The 15,535-nt window shown below is 43.6% G+C and overlaps 1 protein-coding gene across 1 annotated transcript in view; it reads left to right on the top strand.

The window, feature by feature from the left end:
- Positions 1 to 7,691: 7,691 nt before the first annotated feature.
- Positions 7,692 to 15,535, top strand: part of GON4L (gon-4 like) — a 53,607-nt gene continuing 45,763 nt past the window's right edge. Inside the window, exons 1-4 of the mRNA XM_060758158.2 lie at positions 7,692 to 7,798; positions 9,654 to 9,866; positions 11,572 to 11,715; positions 15,194 to 15,390. Coding sequence (XP_060614141.2) covers positions 9,704 to 9,866; positions 11,572 to 11,715; positions 15,194 to 15,390 — 504 coding nt within the window. The 5' untranslated portion in view covers positions 7,692 to 7,798; positions 9,654 to 9,703. The remainder of the gene's footprint in view (positions 7,799 to 9,653; positions 9,867 to 11,571; positions 11,716 to 15,193; positions 15,391 to 15,535) is intronic.

Below are 15,535 nucleotides of genomic sequence, written 5' to 3'. Positions count from 1 at the left end.
CACCCCCTCGCGACCCCCAGGTTAGGAAACACTGCTGTAAGTGAACTATAAATCCCGGCAACTACAACTCCCAAATGTCAAGTATTCATGTAGAGTTTAGTCCAGAACCATCATTGTTTGTGTCCACAGTGGATGTAGGTGAACTACAACTCCAAAACCAAAGGACACTGCCCACCAGTATTTTCTGTTGGTCATGGAAGAACTGTGTGCCAAGTTTGGTTCAATTCCATCATTGGTGGGGTTCAGAATGCTCTTTGATTGTAGGTGAACTATACATCCCAGTAACTACAACTCCTAAATGACAAAATCAATTGTTTTGAGTGAAGGACATACATTGGGCTGTTAGGTGTCTTGTGTCTTCTATCCAAATTTGGTGTCAATTCGTCCAGTGGTTTTTGAGTTCTATTAATCCCACAAACAAACATTACATTTTTACTTGTATAGATTTCATAGACTTGTCCCCCACCCTTCTCACCCCCGAGGGAGGACTCAGGACGGCCTCACAGCAAACACCATTCAGTGCCATCATAATGATAAGAACAACCAACAAATTCACTAAAACAAAACATTAAATAAAGAGTTGTTAAAACACGCCAATTAAAATCCGGGTCTGGGTCAATTCATTGTCACTTCGAAATGCCTTATGTCTTCTTCATGCAAGCCACTGTTCAATGGTCAAATGCACGGTCCCACAGCCAAGTCTTGAGTTTCCTTCTAAAGGACAGGAGGGAGGGGGGCACTCTGATGTCTTTGGGGAGGGAATTCCACAGATGGGGGGAGCCACTGTTGAGAAGGCCCTGTCTCTCGTCTCCACCAATCACATTTGCGACGGCCATTTGTGGGATTGAGAGCAGGGCCTCTCCAGATGATCTTAAACTTCATGATGATTCGTAGTAGGAGATATGTTCAGACATGTCCTCGGCTTAGAAATGGAGATGAGAGTGAAATAAAGCACAACTCTTATTGATTTTTTGATTTATTATTACCATATTATACACAGCCTCTCCCAACCCGATGGCGACTTGAGGCAGCTTACAATCGGCAATCCACGCCTCCAACACATAAAATATAGTTTTAAAACTTTGACATATGATATCCCATAATACACGTGTCAGCTTTCAATGTTTACCATGTCCTGCCCCTTGAATTCTGCAGTTTCATTTTGAACGTTCTTTGTGTGATGAGAGAGTGAAATAAAGCACAACTCTTATTGATTTATTGATTTATTGATTTATTATTACTATATTATATACCACCTCTCTCAGCCCGATGGTGACCCCAAACTCCACCAGTGTTCACATTTGGGCATATTGAGTATTCGCGTAGAGTTTGGTCCAGATCCATCATTGTTTGAGTCCACAGTGATCTCTGGAGGTGAACTACAACTCCAAAACCAAAGGACACTGCCCACCAAACCCAATTTTTTCTTTTTTTTTAAATATAATTTTTATTAGTTTTCACCAAAATTTACAATAAAACATTCATTCATAAAAGAAAATAGTTCCTCCACCACCAAGAAAAAGCACATCAACAACATAACCCAACAAAACATAAACAACCACAACCATCACCCTAGTGTGACTTCCATTCTTCCTACTTTCCCCAGGACATTTTCTATCTTACTTTTCTTGAACTTTATATTCTCAATAAAAATACGTTTTTTAAAAAAAAATATCCTACAACTCCAAGATCCAAGATCAATCACCCCCTAATCCAGTGTTTCTCAACCTGGGGGTCGGGACCCCTGTGGGGGTCATGAGGGGGTGTCAGAGGGGTTGCCAAAGACCATCAGAAAACATAGTATTTTCTGTTGGTCATGAGGGTTCTGTGTGGAAAATTTGGTCCAATTCTATCATTGGTGGGGTTCAGAATGCTATTTCATTGTGGGTGAACTATAAATCCCAACAACCACAACTCTCAAATGGCAAGGTCTATTTTCTCCAAACTCTACCAGTGTTCACATTTGGGCATATTGAATATTTATGCCAAGTTTGATCCAGATTCATAATTGCTCGAGTCCACAGTGTTCTCTGGATATAGGTGAACTACAACTCCAAAAACTCAAGGTCAGTGTCCACCAGACCGTCCCAGTATTTTCTCTTGGCCATGGGAATTCTGTGTGCCAAGTTTGATTCAATTCCATCATTGGTGGAGTTCAGAAGGCTCTTTGATTTTAGGTGAACTATAAATCCCAGCAACTCCAGCATTACCAAATGACAAAATCAATCACCCCCAACCCCACCAATATTCAAATTTGGGAGTATCGGGTATCTGTGCCAAATTTGGTCCAGTGAGTGAAAATACATCCTGCATATCAGATATTTACATTACAATTCATAACAGTACTAAAATGACAGTTATGAAGTAGCAATGAAAACAACGTTATGGTTGGGGGTCACCACAACATGAGGACCTGTACTAAGGGGTCACAGCATTAGGAAAGTTGAGAACCACTGCCCTAATCCCACCTGTATGAACAGTTGGCCATGTTGGGTCCGTGGGCCAAGTTTGGTTCAGATCTGACGTGGCCTGGGGGATCAGTATGCCCTCTGTCTGTAGGGTAAACTACAATTCCCACCATGGTGAGTCAGTCCCCTCAAATCCCTCCGCTTCTGCGGGAAGGTAATGGCGGAGCGTCCAGTCATGCTGGCCACATGATCTTGAAGACGTCTACAGACCGCACCGGCTCTTAGAAATGGAGATGAGCACCAACCCCCCAGATTTGAACATGATTGGACTTAATATCAGGGGACAACCTTTACACACAAACACACACACACACGCCTTCTAGTGGCACAATGGGTTAAACCACTGAGCTGCTGAACTTGCTGGCCGAAAAGTTGGTGCTTCGGATCCAGGGAGTGGGGTGAGCTCCCGCTATTAGGCCCAGCTCCTGCCAACCTAGCAGTTCAACAAACCACACACCCCCCCAACAAAAAGTAAGAAAAACATACCAGAATTCCAGAGGGATTCACAGCAATGAAGCAGGAACCAACGAATTCGAAATACAACAAAACCGGAGGACAACGAAAGACAGAAGAAGCTCCTGTCTCTCTCTCACCAACGGTCAAAAGTGAGATTCCAACTGCCAACTGCCTTTACCTGGATTGACAGCAACGCATCAGAATGGTCTCCATGGCTCCTCCCTGAAGGTTCCAACTGACACCCCCAGGACGAAATACTACATTTATTGATTTATCGTGCCTGAAGCCGGTTGAAGGGGCAACCAAAATGCATAATAAAATAATATATAATAATATATTCGATTATAACATAATATAATATAAAATATTATATTATAATAAGAAATACTAATACTAATATAATTATATTATGATATATAGCATTATAACACAATAGTATATTACAATATAAAATGATATCATATCAATAATATAAGAATATATAATAATGATTGTATTATATCATTATCATACTATATATAATAATAGTTAAATAATATACTTATTTATCATATCAGAAGTGGGTTGAAGGTACAGTTAAAATGCATAATATTTATGCATTTTATTTATGCATTTTATTCAATGCATAAACAGTTACAATACTACCTAATGTTATGTTATATTATAAAATATTATATTACAATAATAAATACTATTATTCAGTTCTTGTGGGTTTTTTCGGGGTATATGGCCATGTTCTAGAGGCATTTCTCCTGACGTTTCGCCTGCATCTATGGCAAGCATCCTCAGAGGTGAGGTCTGCTGGAACTGGGAAAAAGGGGTTTATATATCTGTGGAATGACCAGGGTGAGACAAAGGGCTTTTGTAAGTTGGGCTAGGTGTGAATCTTTCAACTGACCACCTTGATTAGCATACAATGGGCTGACTGTGCCTGGAGCAAACTCTTCTTGAAAGGTGATTAGATGTCCCTGCCTGTTTTTCTCTCTGCTGTTTTTGCTGTTGCAATTTTAGAATTTTTTAATACTGGTAGAAAGATTCCCACCTAGCCCAACTTACAAAAGCCCTTTGTCTCACCCTGGTCATTCCACAGATATATAAACCCCCTTTTCCCAGTTCCAGCAGACCTCACCTCTGAGGATGCTTGCCATAGATGCAGGCGAAACGTCAGGAGAAATGCCTCTAGAACATGGCCATATAGCCCGAAAAAACCCACAAGAACTGAGTGATTCCAGCCATGAAAGCCTTCAACAATACATTAATACTATTATTGTTATTATTATTTATACTGCATATTGGCCTGCATCAACAGGAGTCTAGTGTCTAGATCCAAGGAAGTCATGCTCTATTATTTCTTGGTTAGACCACTTCTGGAATACTATGTCCAATTCTGGGCACCACAATTGAAGAGAGATATTGACAAGGTGGAATATGTCCAAAGGAGGGCGACTAAAATGATCAAGGGTCTGGAGAACAAGCCCTATGAGGAGCGGCTGAAAGAGCTGGGCATGTTTAGCCTGAAGAAGACAAGGCTGAGAGGGCCATTTATAAATATGTGAGAGGAAGTCATAGGGAGGAGGGAGCAAGCTTGCTTTCTGCTGTCCTGGAGATCATCCAGCTCTGGACAGAAAATCTTATTATTATTATTATTATTATTATTATTATCTCCTTCTCTGAGGTTTTTAAGCATAGAATCATAGAATCATAGAATCAAAGAGTTGGAAGAGACCTCATGGGCCATCCAGTCCAACCCCCTGCCAAGAAGCAGGAAAATTGCATTCAAATCACCCCTGACAAATGGCCATCCAGCCTCTGCTTAAAAGCCTCCAAAGAAGGAGCCTCCACCACACTCCGGGGCAGAGAGTTCCACTGCTGAACGGCTCTCACAGTCAGGAAATTCTTCCTAAGCAGAAGTTGAATGGCCATCTGCCAGGAGTGGTTTGATTGTGTTTTCTTGCAAGGCAGAAATATATCCTAGTTATATTTCACCTGGTCATGCTCAGCATTATTTTAAAATTTTAATTATTACATTTGGCCCAGCCATAGGTTTTTAAATGCCGTTGTGTTATTGTTAATGTTTATTGCTTATTTTCTGCTTATGCGTTTTATTTATTGTTTTGTACTACTGTTGTTATTGTTTTTACTGTTGTATTGTGGACTCGGCCTCATGTAAGCCGCACCGAGTCCCTTGGGGAGATGGTAGCAGGGTACAAATAAAGTAATATTATTATTAGTAGTATTATTATAACAGAGCTGGGTGGGTAGGTTCTGGGGTTGTGTTCTCAAAGAAAGTAACTTTTCCAAGCTCTAGGTTACAACAATAATGAGACCCAGATTCCTGCCCCAAAACAGGCCCACCAAAGTCATGCTTTTCTCCTGAACCATCTATGGTTGATCCAAAGTTGGAAGAGCTGGAGAACTCCCAATAACCAAGGGGTGGAGAATTCAGCACCTTGGAGAGTTCCCGGCCTCTTCACTTTCCCTGGATTCAACCATTGCAGATCCCTTCCATACAAAACATTGAGTTGCAGCATCTCAGAGCATGTCTAGCCTTTTCTTTCAACCACAGAGTGCCCCGAAGCCATTTGGACCCCAGTCAAATGTAATCCCACTGGCAACAAAGATTCGCATCACACTGGCAACAAAGATCTGCATAGTTGAGGCAATGGTATTCCTCATAGTGACCTACGGATGTAAGAGCTGGACCATAGGGAAGACTTAGCAAAGGAAGAGAAATGCTTTTGAACTGTGGTGCTGGAGGAAAGTTCTGAGAGTGCCTTGGACCGCGAGTAGATCTAACCAGTCCATACGTCAGGAAATAAAGCCCGACTGCTTATTGGAGGGAAGGATAACAGAGGCCAAGATGAAGTCCTTTGGCCACATCATGAGAAGACAGGAAAGCTTAGAGGAGACAATGATGCTGGGGAAAATGGAAGGGAAAAAGGAAGAAGGGCCGATCAAGGGCAATGTGGATGGATGGCATCCTCGAAGTGACTGGATTGACTTTGAAGGAGCTGGGGGTGGTGACGGCTGACAGGGAGCTCTGGCGTGGGCTGGTCCATGAGGTCACCTAGAGAAGACAATGATGCTGGGGAAAATGGAAGGAAAATGGAAGAGGGGCCGACACAGGGCAAGGTGGATGGATGGCAATCTTGAAGTTACTGGATTGACCTTGAAGGAGCTGGGGGTGGTGACGGCTGACAGGGAGCTCTGGCATGGGCTGGTCCATGAGGTCACCTAGAGAAGACAATGATGCTGGGGAAAATGGAAGCAAAAAGGAAGAGGGGCCAACCAAGGGCAAGGTGGATGGATGGCATCCTTGAAGTGACTGGATTGACTTTGAACGAGCTGGGGGTGGTGAGGGCCGACAAGGCGACCTGGCGTGGGCTGGTCCATGAGGTCACCTAGAGAAAACAATGATGCTGGGGGAAATGGAAGGAAAAAGGAAGAGGGGCCGACCAAGGGCAAGGTGGATGGATGGCATCCTCGAAGTGACTGGATTGACCTTGAAGGAGCTGGGGATGGTGACGGCCGACAGGGAGCTCTGGCATGGGCTGGTCCATGAGGTCACCCAGAGAAGACAATGATGCTGGGGGAAATGGAAGCAAAAAGGAAGAGGGGCCGACCAAGGGCAATGTGGATAGATGGCATCCTCGAAGTGACTGGATTGACCTAGAAGGAACTGGGGGTGGTGACGGCCAACAAGGAGCTGTGGTGTGGGCTGGTCCACGAGGTCACCTAGAGAAGACAATGATGCTGGGGGAAAGGAAGGAAAAAGGAAGAGGGGCCGACCAAGGGCAAAGTGGATGGATGGCATCCTTGAAGTGACTGGATTGACCTTGAAGGAGCTGGGGGTGGTGATGGCCGACAGGGAGCTCTGGCGTGGGCTGGCCCATGAGGTCACCTAGAGAAGACAATGTTGCTGGGGGGAAAGGAAGGAAAAAGGAAGAGGGGCCGACCAAGGGCAAGGTGGATGGATGGCATTCTCAAAGTGACTGGATTGACTTTGAACGAGCTGGGGGTGGTGAGGGCCGACAGGGAGTTCTGGCGTGGGCTGGTCCACGAGGTCACCTAGAGAAAACAATGATGCTGGGGAAAATGGAAGGAAAAGGATGGATGGTGTTCTTGAAGTGACTGGATTGGCCTTGAAGGAGCTGGGGGTGGTGACGGCCGACAAGGAGCTCTGGCGTGGGCTGGTCCACGAGGTCACCTAGAGAAGACAATGATGCTGGGGAAAATGGAAGGAAAAAGGAAGAGGGGCCAACCAAGGGCAAAGTGGATGGATGGGATCCTCGAAGTGATTGACTTTGAAGGAGCTGGGGGTGGTGACGGTTGACAGGGAGCTCTGGCGTGGGCTGGTCCATGAGGTCACGAAGAGTCGGAAGCAACTGAACGAATGAACAACAACAAAGGGAAGAATGAGGAAAGAATAAAAGGTATGAGGGGAAGGGAAGAAATAAAGAGAAACAAGGGAAGAGAAAGGAAAGAAAGAAAAGGGAAAACTGCTTTTTGTGGTTGTTGGTCTTGTTTCCCTTTATTTGTATTTGTGTTGTCATTCTCAATTTGTTGGATTTAAGTGCACAATTTAATAAAAACTACGTTTTTCAAAACCCCATTGACCAAAAAGTAGGTCTCAGTTCAGAGCTTTGAAGAGCAGGCCTTGAGAATGCCTCTGGTGCCAGTCACAAAAATGGCGACCCTTGCCCAAAAGCAACAGGGCGGCGCTGGCGTCAACCCTTCCGGACGCGCTTCCAAGCCCGCCAGGCCCGCTCCGCTTGCCGTAGTTTCCGCTTCCGGACTGTCGGAGCGAAGGCTCCGGATTGAAAAATGGCTGAGGAGAGCGGCTTTGGTGTGAGGAAGCCGGGGAAGAGAGCGAGGTGAGCTTGTGGGCCGCGAAAGGAAAGCGAGGGAAAGGCTGCGGGTTCAAGACATGGATAGGCCGCCCTCTCTGGAGGTTTTGAAGCAGAGGCTGAGTGGCTCTCTGTTGGGAGGGCTTTGATTGTGCCTTCCTTCCTGGCAGAAGGGGGTTGGACTCGAGGGACCCCAACTCGATAATAATAATAATAATGGTATAATTATAATATAATATAATAATTATATTTTATTATAATTATACCATTATTATAATAATATAATATAATAATTATATTATATTATAGTTATACAATTCTTATTATAATATAACTATATTATATTATAATTATTCCATTATTATTATAATATAATATGACTATATTATATTATAATTATACCATTATTATTATTATTATTATTATTATATAATAAATATATTTTATTATAATTATACCATTATAATATAATATTATTATTATTAATAATAATATTATATAATTATTATATTATATTATAATAATAATGGTACAATTATAATAAAAATAGTAATTGTCTCTTCTAATTGTAGTAATGGTAAAAATCTATATAAATAAAAATGTAATGTTCGTTTGTGGGATTGACAGAACTCACTGGATGAATTAAGATTGTCTGGGGAGGCCCTGCTCTCAATCCCACCGGCTTCACAAGCACGCCTGGCGGGGACGAGAGACAGGGCCTTCTCAGTGGTGGCCCCTCGGCTGTGGAACGCCCTTCCTGCAGATATTACATCGACCCCCTCCTTGCTAGCATTCCGGAGGAAAGTAAAGACCTGGCTGTTTGAACAGGCATTCGACTAAGCAGTGTGATTGATTGACTGACTATCGGAACACGGAATAATGGATAACGAGTTTGGATTCTGATTTCATTGATGAGACCTGATGGATTCGTTATATTGATGTACTAATGGATTGATATTGATGTTTAATGATTTGTGATGCTATTGCTTTTAAATGCCTAATGATTTTGTATTGTGTATACCGAAACTGTTGTAAACCGCTCTGAATCGCCTAAGGGCTGAGAAGTACATCACCTGGATGGCTCTTTGTCAGGAGGGCTTTGATTACGTTTTCTTGCCCTGGTGGAGGAAGTTGGACTGGGTGGCCTTAAGTATGGGGATTCTGTGTGGGAAGTTTGCCCCAATTCTGTCGTTGGTGGGATTCAGCATGCTCTTTGTAGGTGAACTATAAATCCCAGTAACTACAACTCCCAAATGTCAAGGTCTATTTCTCCAAACTCCAGCTGTGTTCATATTCGGGCGAAGTGAGAACTTGTGCCAAGTTTGGTCCAGATCCATCATTGAGTCCACAGTGCTCTCTGGATGTAGGTGAACTACAACTCCCAATCCCAAGGTCAATACCCACCAATCCCTTCTAGTGTTTTCTGTTGATCATGGGAGTCCTGTGTGTCATGTTTGGTTCAATTCCATCGTTGGTGGGGTTCAGAATGCTCTTTGATTGTAGGTGAACTATAAATCTCAGCAACTACAACTCCCAAATGACAAAATCATTTTTTTTAGTGATGGTCACTCCTTGTGGCCTAACTTGGCGGCAATTTGTCTAGTGGTTTTTGAGTTATGTTAATCCCACAAACGAACATTACATTTTTATTTATACGGATTATCAATGTAATCATTCAGCGTGTGTTGCAATGAACATACTAAATGCTCCTGACTGGCTGACATTTTGGGGGTAATAATAATAATATCTTTAATTATATCCCATTTTTCTCCCTAAATGGGACCTAAAGGGGCTTATATTAAAATTATGCTAGGGCTTATTTCTGGTTAGGTCTTATATTTGGGGAAACAAGGTAATAACTGCAGGGGCTTGTCTTTCTCAGGCATTGCTGGCGATGAAGTTGTCAAGATTGTTGTGATCCCATTTGGAGAGATGGATCAGGAAAGCGGGCCAGAAATGGCCGAGGTTTCACCGGGAAGTGAAAAGATGCAGTCAGATGTCTGTGAGCAACAAGCAGAAGGCCATCAGGACAGAAAAGCATCTTCGTCAATAGAGCTTCCTGGGGATAATAAAGAGGAAATACCGAGCTCTGAAGGTATATTTAGCAGTATTTGTATTTCATAATTAATTCTCACACTGATATATATGATTGCTCACATGAATCTAAAATCACTGGATTCCTTCTTCCTTTGCTTCCTTTCCTTCTTTCTTTTGTGATATGTCTACATAGGATGGGATGAGAAAGGTTATTTTGGAGGAAAAGTCAGGTTTGCAAAGTTCTTTGTTGTCTTATCCATTATCTTGACTTCGGAATGACATGCTGGCAATTAAAGACGCATCTCTTCCAGTCAATTTTAAGTTGTGAATTTTTATCTGCTTTTCATCAATGGATTTTAACCTGTTTTGTGTGTGTTTAAACAGTGTCTTATCTCTTGTTTTAATGATGTTGTACCCCAAGCCACAGGGAGAAGGTGGGTAATGAAATTATTATTATTATTATTATTATTATTATTATTATTATTATTATTTGACTAGCCATCCTTGCCACACATTGCTGTGGCCCAGTCTGGTGATCTGGAAAATAAAGTAATGAAAAAGTGTTGGTTTCTAATATATTTAATTTCTTTATGCTTGTGGGTGAACAGTATTTCTTGCTGTTTCTTTGTCAGTGTTGATGTCGAGATTGTCTGGTTTGCCTACTCTGGAACATGCAACATATAATTGTCCTTCTTTAGGGGTCCCTTTCAAATCTGTGATACTCTATCCGTGTGTGTGTGTGAATCATATCTATCTATCTATATCTATCTATGGCTGGATGGCTCTTTGTCAGGAGGATTTTGATTATGTTTTCTTGCCCTGATAAAAGAAGTTGGATTTTCTGATGGTCATGGGGGTTCTGTGTGGGAAGTTTGCCCCAATTCTGTTGTTCATGGGGATCAGATTGCTCTTTGATTGTGGGTGAACTGTGACTACAACTCCCATCTGTGTTCATATTTGGGTGAATTGAGAGCTTGTGCCAAGTTTGGTCCAGATCCATCATTTTTTGAGTCCACAGTGTTCTCTGGATGTAGGTGAACTACAACTCCCAAACTCAAGGTCAATGCCCACCAAACCTTTCCAGTATTTTCTGTTGGTCGTGGGAGTTCTGTGTGCCAAATTTGGTTCAATTCCATTGTTGGTGGAGTTCAGAAAGCTCTTTGATTGTAGGTGAACTATAAATCCCAGTAACTACAACTCCCAGATGTCAAGGTCTATTTTCCCCAAACTCCATCTGTGTTCATATTGGGGCGAATTGAGTGCTTGTGCCAAGTTTGGTCCAGATCCATAATTGTTTGAGTCCACAGTGCTCTCTGTATGTAGGTGAACTACAACTCCCAAACTCAAGGTCAATGCCCACCAAACCCTTCCAGTATTTTCTGTTGGTAGTGGGAGTTTTGTGTGCCAAGTTTGGTTCAATTCTATCGTTGGTGGAGTTCAGAATGCTCTTTGATTGTAGGTGAACTATAAATCTCAGCAAGTACAACTCCCAAATGACAAAAGCAATTTTTTGAGTGAAGGACATAGATTGGGTTGTTAGGTGTCTTGTGTCCAAATTTGGTGTCAATTCCCCCAGTGATTTTTGAGTTCCATTAATAAACGAACATTACATTTTTATTTATATAGATTATTGTTGTTGTTATTATTATTATTATTATTATTATTATTATTAGGTCTCCAGAAGTTCAAGATTAGGCTTCTGCTCAGAGCTTTCTTCAGGTTCTTGTCTGATTTTCTGTGTTTTCCCATGCTTTTTCTTCCAGCTGTCAGCCTTTTGCCGAAGATGGAGATAGGAGAGATGGGAGACCATTCTCTGGATGGGAAAGGCCTGAAGTCTGTGCATAGTGTGGAGCCGCTCCAAGAGGTCAAGGAGGAGGCTGAGGAGATGGGACTCATCATCCCTCTGGGTGAGTCTTGGGAAGGTGCACCTCCAACGTCACTTTAGGATCACCTCTGACATGTGCTGTATTTTCAGACTGGGAACGCTATGAACTTGTTGCCTTGGAGCAACATTTAGAGAACGGCAGAGCAACTCTGTGAACCATTTACATTACTTTATCTGGTTCCTTCCTTCTAAGGGCCCAGCTTCTCTCCTTCATTCTACTCTGATCATTGGAGAGGCCCTGCTCACGATCCTACCTGCGTCTCAGGCGAGTTTGGTGGGGACGAGGGACAGGGCCTTCTCTGTAGTGGCCCCACAACTCTGGAACTCTCTCCCTAAGGACATCAGACAGGCCCCAACGTTGGCTGTCTTTAGGAAGAGCCTGAAAACCTGGCTGTTCTAGTGTGCCTTCCCAGAATAGGAAACTCCTGGCTTCAAGTCCCAAACGCACTTTGTTAGAGATTCAGGATTATCTGCACATTGCACCTACCACGAAATACCTCTATATATTACCTGTCAGGTTCAGCACTTTTAATTTTTGTCCATTACATTTGGCCCGGCCCCTAGGTTTTTAATTGCGTCACGGTGTCATTGTTTTACTGTTCTATTGTTTTGCTTGATGTTTTATTATTTGCTTATGAGTTTTCCTGTGTATTGTATGTTGTTGTTGTTGGCGGCCTCGGCCTTTGTAAGCCGCATCGAGTCCTTCGGGAGATTTTGTGGGGTATAAATAAAGATAATAATAATAATAATAATAATAATAATGACACACCATAATAATACTAATAACAACAACTGTTTGAAGCTGGGTACAACAGAATTAAATCAGGGATTAAATCATGGCACTGTTCTGGCCCAGTTTACTTGTCTGAACGCAACCACTCCTACATCCCACCTCGTAATCTAAGATCATCCAGGGAGGCCCTGCTCTCGCTCCCATCAATAGCACAGATGCGTCTGATGGGGACAAGAGACAGGGACTTCTCGGCTGTGGCCCCTCGCCTATGGAACACACTCCCAAATGAGGTAAGATCCCCTCCCTCCCTCCTTGGTTTTAGAAAAAAATTAAAATCATGGTTTTGGGACAGTAGAAGTAAATGTCTGCAGCATTTCAGAAAGACAATGACTGGAACGGCGATTCGACGGACAAGACTGTTTTATTGTTTTAATGATTGCTTTATTGCTTGTGGATGTACTATTTTAACTTGACTTATGTTTAATTGTAGTGTATTTATTTACTTATTTACTTATTTATTATTTGAACTTTTATTTATTTATTTATTATTCGAACTTATATGCCTCTATTCCCCTGGGGCTCAGAGAGGCTTACAAGAATGGCTAAAATCTAACAAAATTTAAAAGCAATTTAAAACAATTTAAAAACAGCAATATCAAACATTAAAAGCCTGTCGAAACAGGTATGTCTTACATGCCCTGCGGAAAGCTGATAAGTCCCGCAAGGCACGGACTTCAGGTGGCAGAGTATTCCAGAGTGATGGTGCCACTGCTGTGAAGGCTCTGCGTCTGGTTGCTGTTAGATGCAAGGTCTTGACACTGGGGACTTCCAATAGATCTTGGTCCTCAGAACGGAGGGATCTCTAGGGTTGGTAGGGGGTGAGGCGGTCCCTCAGATACATCGGCCCCAGACCATGCAAAGCCTTAAAGGTGAGTACCATCACTTTGAAAGTGATCCGGGGCTCAATTGGTAACCAGTGCAGCTGTAATAAGATTGGTGTTATGTGGCATCTCATCGGAATTCCCGCAAGAAGCCGAGCAGCTGCATTTTGTACCAACTTGAGCTTCCGGATCACCGACAGAGGAAGGCCAATGTAGAGGGCATTATAGTAGTCCAGTCTTGAGATGACCGTGGCCTGGATCACCGTAGCTAGGTCGTCCCTGGACAGGAAGGGGGCCAGCCATCTAGCCTGCCGCAGATGGAAAAAGGCGGTTCTGCTCACGGCACAGACCTGGGCCTCCATCATCAGTAGAGGGTCCAGAAGGACTCCCAGATTCTTTACCAGTGATGACGGGCGTAGTGCCTCACCATCCAGGGTAGGCAGCTGGATGTCCCCACTGCCCGGTCGACCCAGCCATAGGATCTCCGTCTTTGCTGGATTCACCCTCAACCTGCTGGCATCCAGTCACGGCCTCGAGGCACTGATGGAAACAATCGGGTACAGTCCGGTCGGCCTTCCATCTTCAGCACCGGCTGAGTGTCATCGGCATACTGATAACACTCCAGCCCAAAACCTTGAACCAGCTGAACAAGTGGTCGCATATAGATGTTAAACAACAGAGGGGAGAGAGTGGCCCCCTGAGGAACCCCACAAGATAGAGGGGACCTCTCAGAGACCAGGCCTCCCCTCTCCACTCGCTGTCCACGGTTGTGAAGAAAGGAGGACAGCCAGTTTAAAGCTGTCCCCTGACTCCAGCAACAGCAAGGCGGTGGGTCAAAAGATGGTGGTCAACTGTGTCAAATGCTGCTGTGAGATCCAATAACACAAGCAGCGCTGACCCGCCCTGGTCAAGCTGGCATCGAAGGTGATCCGTGATGGAGACCAGGACAGTCTCTGTCCCGTGCCCCGCACAGAAGCCGGACTGGAAGGGATCTAGTCCGGTTGTGTCGTCTAGGAATTGCTGCAACTGTTCCGCTGCTGCCCTCTCAATCACCTTGCCCAGGAACGAGAGATTCGAAACTGGGCGGTAACTGGAGGGAACTGAGGGATCTAAATCTGGTTTCTTCAGCAAAGGAGAGACCACCGCCTCTTTTAAACCCTCTGGAAAAACTCCTTGCTCAAGGGAGCTGTGTATGATCTTCAACAGAGGGTCACGTAATCCCTCCAAGCAGGATTTCACCAACCAAGAGGGACATGGATCGAGGGAGCAAGTGGTCAGTCTAGCTGCAGCTATGAGCCTATTGACAGCCTCTGTGTCCAGCTGGATGAACCGGTCGAGGATGGGCCCAGCAAGTGGCCACGGAGTCTCAAGTTCTCTCACTATATCAATTGTGGCGGGGGAGGTCCTGGCGAAGTAGCGAGATCTTGTCTGCAAAATAGCTCTGAAAAACCTCGGCTGAAGGGGCCTGATCACCACTTTTTGGGACAGTAGGGACCGTCGTTAGAGATCGAATTATCTTGAACAATTTTGCCGGGCGTAAGCTAGCAGACGCTATCGAAGAAGCATAATATACTCGCTTTGCCTTGGTGATAGCATGCTCATAGGACTCCCTAAATGCCTCATAAGCTGATCTCGATGCTCCATAATTATTTCTACTGGCATTGAATTTTGCCATTACTTATGTGTAAACAGCTTAATAATAATAATAATAATAATTTATTTGTACCCCACTACCATCTCCCCAAGGGACTCGGTGCGGCTTACATGAGGCCAAGCCCAAAGTATATCAAACAAAACATCAATAACAGTCCCCCTCAGGGTGAGAAAAGCGGTTTACAAATACTGTAAATAAATAAATAAGATGCATGTTTACTTCTCATTTCCAGAAGAGCAAGAAGAAGGAGGAGGAAAGAGGAAGAAGCGGAAAGCCACAAAGCGAAAACGGGAAGGAAAAATCCTTGAGGAAAATGAAGGACGGCCCTTGGATTGCGATCTCAAACTAGATGACACACTGGACAAGACTTTGGAAGATGGGGCAAAGCAACACAACTTGACAGCTGTCAATGTACGAAACATCTTGCATGTAAGTCAAGGGGCTGGAGAATGGGAATGCAGGTGAAAAACAGCTAAGGGTGATCCTGAAAAGCTGAAATCAGTAGCCACACAAACAGCTTAAAGTTTGGGTTTTTGTAGGTATTTTGTAGTTGTAGGTTTTTTCGGGCTATATG

Source organism: Anolis sagrei, chromosome 12 (genome assembly GCF_037176765.1).
Source record: "Anolis sagrei isolate rAnoSag1 chromosome 12, rAnoSag1.mat, whole genome shotgun sequence".
Classification (NCBI taxonomy): domain Eukaryota; kingdom Metazoa; phylum Chordata; class Lepidosauria; order Squamata; family Dactyloidae; genus Anolis; species Anolis sagrei.
This window is presented reverse-complemented; position numbering and strand designations above follow the sequence as displayed.